Here is a 6,363-nt window from a genome sequence, read left to right as displayed (position 1 = left end):
TAACACGATGCAACGATGACAAATCAAGACAGTAGTCAGTACAAGCATGAGTCATCCATTCAGAATTGTTGTTGAACGCTGCAGACAGCACTCCAAAGCCAGAAATTCCTGGGCCATTTTGAAACACTGAGCGCTCTGTTCAGACATGAAGAATTTCCAGGAACTTTAAATTTGAACCGTTCCTGTGGTGTGAACATGCCAGGGAGGTTTCTGCAAAGGTTGTTGGTTCCGTGGTCCATTCCCTGTGCTGTGAATTGCTGTGTCCTTTTGTGTGAATTGTGGCTGTGCAATTGTTTCTGCATCTACTGGAATGCTAAAGTTTCATTTTAGGTGAGATTTTATATACAGTATATATATATTTTTTAATCTTGAATGACTTGAGTTGTCTGTATGATTTAAACCATGACCATTTGAATTAATAAAAGGACTGTAGATTACCTAGTATGAAGTCAACAAAAGCAGTTGCGGCCCCAACAATTTGTTTCCATTTCAAAACACCACATTGGCTGATGACAAAGTGCGGCAGAAACAGAATTTAGAAATTCATAGCGTTTATTTGGGCAGCAATGTATTATTGGCATGAATCGGTGATGCGTTTCATGCTCATGAAACGAGTGTTGCTCAGGCCCATCTCTCTGAAGCTCCGGTGTTCACCGGGCCTCACGAAGAGCATCTTGCCCCGGAGGTTTGGCTGCTCAAACAGCAGCCAGTTGCCCTCCATCACTTGGCAGGACAAGCATTCGGTCATTCCGAAGCGCTCCGTGATGTTGTCGCAGTCATCGATCAGATCGTTCATCTGACCGCTCAGATTCTCCCTCTCAAAGATCTTGATCCTGAACTGACCTTTGTGCTTTTTTTGGGAGATGACACCAAAATCAGGAATTAGAGAAAACAACAGGAAAATTCATTCGTTCAACATTTTTTGTGTTTTTAGAATTACCATGGAGATCATCCGGCAAGACTTAATACCGCTGCTCAGGCCAATCAGATTCAGGTAGTCGGGGTACTCGCCCCTCCTCAAAAAGTGCTGGTTGCCCATGAAGTTAGGACGCTCGTAGATCATGAAGCAGCCGCTCTCCACTCGGCAGGACTGGCACCGGCTCAGGTAGGAGGACATGTCGGCGCAGTCGCTCATGCATTCGTAAGAGCGACCCTGGAAGTTCCTCTCCTCAAACAAGATGATCTTGGTGGGGGAGAGGCATTATTTTAATTTGCAGTGATAACAAAGTGAACTCACCAGTGGTGGTGGTTTTACCTACCTTGCCCATGTTGATAGTAGTGGTCTACTGGATCGCTCAAAGAACTGTGCTTGAACTGATACCTCTCTGTCTGAACATGCATCATTTATACCTGACAAGAGACAAAGACTGCATGCTCCCTATTGTCTAAAGTCCTGAGCAAGCACCCGACTTTAAAAGCCTATAGAGTGTTGAGTTGCTTACACATAGTATACCCACAGGGTCATACTGTCCACGCAGAATTTTCCTTTGACAGGAGTCATGCCTTGATTTTTTTTCCCATCAATTTTATGTTACTATATTTAGCTCGGGGTGTACCCCGCCTACCGTCCCAAGACAGCTGAGCAACCCAAGTGAGGATAATCGGTTTGGGAAAATCGATGGATGGATAGATGCAGAGTAAATAAAGAATACAAAGCAAACAACTGCTATTGGGCTCATTAGATGCACCCAGGATGATAGGTATAGCATACGGTAGAGCTTCACATTTTCTAGATGATGCAAGTAAACCTTGCTAATTCTCGAGCGTATGACCTCGGGTGGCAGGGGGTTCAGTAGAGAGGGCAGAGGTTATAACCCCCAACACACACATGAATGCACACGCACAAACATAAGCCTGGCATGGACACCTACGTTTTAAATTCAGGTTTCATTTTCCACATTCCCTTGTTTTTTTTTATAGTTTTATGCATATCATGAATAAGATGAATGCTGAGCACTAAATGAGTCGGTGTAGGCTATGCAACAACAACTGCTCTTGTGTAACCGCCATAAGTTACAGCCCTATTAAGGTATATACAGATGAATAATAAAGACAATTAAGATGATAGAACATTCAAATTTAAATAGTGCAACTGAAACTGAAGGCAATACTGTGCCCTTTGCATTTTTAGCTGTAAATGTTGAGCATGATTTAGAATGGAACTAACAGCTACTCTATAAACTATGCACACATGCACTAAGAATACTATGAAAGTATCTACAAATACAAAAATAAGACATTTCACTCTTGTCGTGATCAAGGTTTTTTTTTTAAATGCAGAAGACAGTGACGTCAGATGAAAAAAATCGGAAAAAACGCTGTGCGAAAGAAAAGTAAAGTAAACACGTGTATTGTTTTTTTGTTTTTCTGTAACTTTGCTTTGCTTCACTGGAATGTTTAATTGATTTTTTAAGCACTGTAATAACACAATGTATTAACTGGGTTATGGATGTTTTGTTGTTCCGTGTTGATGTGGCGTGGAGGGGTTCCGACCATCATGTTATGTTCTGTTACTCTGAGTACTTGAATTTACAAGTTCGTCGCTATACCTCTGCTGCAAATGAGAGAGAAGGAGAGAGAGGGATGACTATGAGATTATGAAAGAAAAGCCACTACAAAGAAAAAGGCATTCTCTAGTAAATTAAGATGTTGCTTTTTTTTTTAAACTTAGATTTAATCCTGCTTTCTTATGAGTGTGATGAGCATTGTTCTGGTTATGTAATGAATTGTATTTCCTGAAACCCTAACTGTGCCACAACTGTGGCACAACTGTGCATCTGTCATTCTTTGTGTGACAAAGAATGACAGATGCACACACTGCCACCCCTCACTAAGGTGTTGCGTCACCCTAGCCCGGGGGTCAGCGACCCACGGCTCCAGAGCCTCTTTAGCGCCACCCTAGTGGCTCCCTGGAGCTTTTTCAAAAGTTTTTGAAAATGGAAAAAGGTGGGGGAGGGAAATACATTTTTTTGTTTTAGTATGGTTTCTGTGAGAGGAAAAACATGACATAAACATTCTTAATGTTTTCCAATGCTGTAAAAATGTGTAGAATAAATATTATATTTCAACGATTCTGTCAACGAAGATTTGCGTCACAGCCTGCGACACGTTTCTATTAGCAACGCGGGATGCCAGGCAGGTGGCTGTTGCAAAAAGAAAAACAGCGTTTCATGTACAATTCACTGAGTGTACTGGCAAAGAATGAGAATGTGGAGGGCCGAGAGAAGCATTTTAAAACGGTACACGTGAACTACGATAGTGAACACGCTGCAAAAGTGTGTCTCATGCCTCCGCGTCAGGTCTCGGCGAAGGTAGGTTGGCATGCGTTGGTAAGTGCGTGCAATAACAGGTCGATCGCAGTAGGTTGGTTGATCGAAAAGTAGATCTTCAGTCAAAAAAGGTTGGGCACCCCTGCTCTACAGGATGCAGTGCAGGGGAAAAAAAAATTAATCATCAAGGCTCATTGTGAATTTGTAGCCAACTTAGTCATTTGATAGTAGGCTAATATAGCTCATATAGATACATACAGCATGTGTTTCCTTCCTTTCTAAGGCCTTTATTTATTTATTTATTTATTTTTTTTTTTGCGGCTCCGGACAGTTTTGTTTTTTTTGGTCCTATATGGCTCTTTCAACATTTTGGGTTGCCGACCCCTGCCCTAGCCATTCCAATGAAACTTTTCTGGCTATGCCTATGCCTTTACCTATGCCTGTACCTGTACCTGTGCCTTTGCATCTGGTTGAAAGAAATTGCAAGGGCTACGTCCAAATTCATAGACTGCATCCTCCAAAAGCTGCATTTTTGGCCACATGGTCTCACTTCCAGCGCAACTCGACCGCACTTGGTTTCCAAATTGTAGGAAGGCAATTCGCAAGCTGGGTCCTTTGATGCAATCAAAGGTTCTTCCTCATGTTGCGTCTGTGGACGTGCGGCCCAGCTCTTCAATAGGCCCACAGCTATCCCAAAATACTACTGATAACTAATATTTTACATAAGTTGGCACACTTGACAGACCCTTTACACGTATTATCTAAAAAAGACGAGAGCCGGGACGCCCACACTTTTTCAGCTTGCAAGATGACCAAGTCCAAGAGATCTACTGTATGTACTATATATGTATGTATGTATTTAAAATATACTTATAGAATTCTTTATAAGAACAATATATATTGGCAATGTGGAGCAGGGAAGATAAGTGCAAAATCCTGTTTGGCCACCTATACACCCATGTGTTGTTTTGTATTATTTTGTCATTTTTTTGTTAACATTTCTTTTGATAGCGGCGCGGACACCCGCAGCGGCTCCTTGTTTTATGTTGAGAGGGAAGAAATTTCATCTGTGCTGTATGTTACACATACAGTACATTTGACAATAAAGCTTATCCAATCCAATCCAATACCCACTGCCCTGCATCAGCCACCTCAAAAACCCTAAGAAAGAACAGTGATCCCTCGCTCTAACGCGGTCCACTTTCCGCGGCTTTGCTGCTGTTAGTGGAGTTTTTTTTAATGCTTTTAAACAGTGAATTGCGTTCTGCATCCTGATTGGATAAGGCACTGACCGACGTGAACAGTCTCCGCACCTCGTCTCTGTACAGCTTGCCAAATTTACCTTTGCAAATTTTTGGTCTTTGGTTTCATTGTATCAGTGGCGGATGCTGGTCTGTCAAGGAGTGGAAGCTCAATTTCGGCTTACATTATAAAATGTGTCCGTTTATTTATACCTGAATTCTACTCTCCGTTCCTTTTTTAAAAAAATGGTAAGGTTGCCTTCACCATAAGATCGGTGATTGGCTCATTTCACTGTCAATCAAAAAGAGACAGATTATCCAATTATCATGCAGAAAAGCTGAGCTTCCTGGCCAGCCGATAAACGCCCACTGTCCATAGACTCCCAGGACGCTGGACGTCCAATGGGTGGGACAAAACCAGCATTTAGTTTAAAGCGCGGTGAAGCTGCGGAAATGAATGAGAAGAGAGTCGTGTCGTAACCAGTAATAAGAAGCTGATTCGGAACAAAAGTTGAGCGCGTTGTCGCGCATATTTAGTCAATGACATGACCACACAATTGTACGTACACACATATATTTGATCACTTACTTTTTGACATTTTAGGGGAAGCTGAGCTTCCCTTGCAGTCTTAGAGCAATCGCCTCTGTATTGTATACATAGTTCAGTATTGTATAATAACTGTAAAAAAATAAAGCTGGCTATCAAGTACCAAGTACAACTTTATTGTCAAGTGTGTTGAAATGTCATCCCTCTCACATTATTTTGCTTTTTAAATTTTTTTTTTTAAATTTTAAATAAATCCTACTTCACGGATTTCATTTATCACTGGTTCTTTTTGGAACCTAACCCCCGCGATAAACGAGGGTTGACTGCATGCCAGAAGAAACTAGTGAAAATATTTAAAGTGTGCGGCATGAAAGTATTCAGAGTATTTTGTTTTCAAAGTATTCTGTTCCCTGCAGAATGTTCGAGGATTGTTTTTGGAATTTCAAATGGAATGGAATCAAATGTATTGTGATTGCACATGCACGAGTACAGAGCAACGGAATTCAATCAACAGTTACAACCTGTCCCAGAGACATGAAAACAATCACCAACAGATTGAGACAGAATGGAGAAGCCTGAGACATTGCCCTGATTTTCTTAGATGAAAAAGAAAAACATAGGAAAGGGGAGTGAAAAAAACCAGTCCCAAGCTTTGCTCCTATAAGGGAGGGGCACAGTATGCGATTGGAAAAAAACACAAAATACACCACATGAAATGAATTGGAGACATTAACAAGAAAGACTCAAAATACTTGCACATGTGGAAGGGGAGGCGCTATTCAGGTGGGGAATACGCATACCTGTCAACTTTTTGGAGCGCCAACCTGCATAAACTACCAAAAAAATCCTTATAAAGAGCAAAAAATCCTTATAACATACCAAAGCATTTTATATGTCAAAATAACGGCAGAAAAAACCCACGAAATTTTCAATGATATTTATTGTAGATCTCCATAAAACAATGTCTGGTTAATGTCTAATCATCATTCTACTTAGTGGCATTACTGTGTTCAGAGTTGTATTCCTGCGTTACTTTTTTCACCAACTCCAAAACATTTGGAGTTGGTGAAAAAAAACCCGGAAATGTTCAGAATCCGTATGATTTGTGCGATACGGCCATATACGTAAGATTCACCACAAAATCCGTATGAACTATGGCTAAACCGTATGAGTTGACAGGTATGAATACGTAACAGCCCAGAACCACTGGGTGGCGACTTCAGCCTTTCAAGGTGCTCCACACCTCTTCATTGCACCTGGACTATCACTGAGGGAAGGAGATGGGTTGGAGGAGCCGACGGAAAGC

The 6,363-nt window shown here is 41.4% G+C and overlaps 1 protein-coding gene across 1 annotated transcript; it reads right to left on the bottom strand.

Annotated features, from left to right (window-relative positions):
• Positions 1-567: 567 nt before the first annotated feature.
• On the bottom strand, positions 568-1,309 carry LOC147197897 (gamma-crystallin M3-like). Its single transcript, XM_086123469.1, has 3 exons — positions 1,260-1,309; positions 941-1,183; positions 568-850 (listed from the first exon to the last, which is right to left on the bottom strand). The coding sequence occupies exons 1-3, from the start codon at positions 1,266-1,268 to the stop codon at positions 572-574; spliced, it is 531 nt and encodes a 176-aa protein (XP_085979595.1). The 5' UTR covers positions 1,269-1,309; the 3' UTR covers positions 568-571.
• Positions 1,310-6,363: the final 5,054 nt, after the last annotated feature.

This window comes from Hippocampus guttulatus, chromosome 11, assembly GCF_054856545.1.
Source record: "Hippocampus guttulatus isolate MCC_2025c chromosome 11, RoL_Hgut_1.0, whole genome shotgun sequence".
Classification (NCBI taxonomy): Eukaryota; Metazoa; Chordata; class Actinopteri; order Syngnathiformes; family Syngnathidae; genus Hippocampus; species Hippocampus guttulatus.
This window is presented reverse-complemented; position numbering and strand designations above follow the sequence as displayed.

Excerpts from the sequence above, each read along its gene's own strand:
- LOC147197897 (XM_086123469.1), bottom strand. Across the intron at positions 851-940 it reads CTTGCCGGATGATCTCCATG|CACAAAGGTCAGTTCAGGAT; the intron begins GTAATTCTAAAA and ends TCCCAAAAAAAG.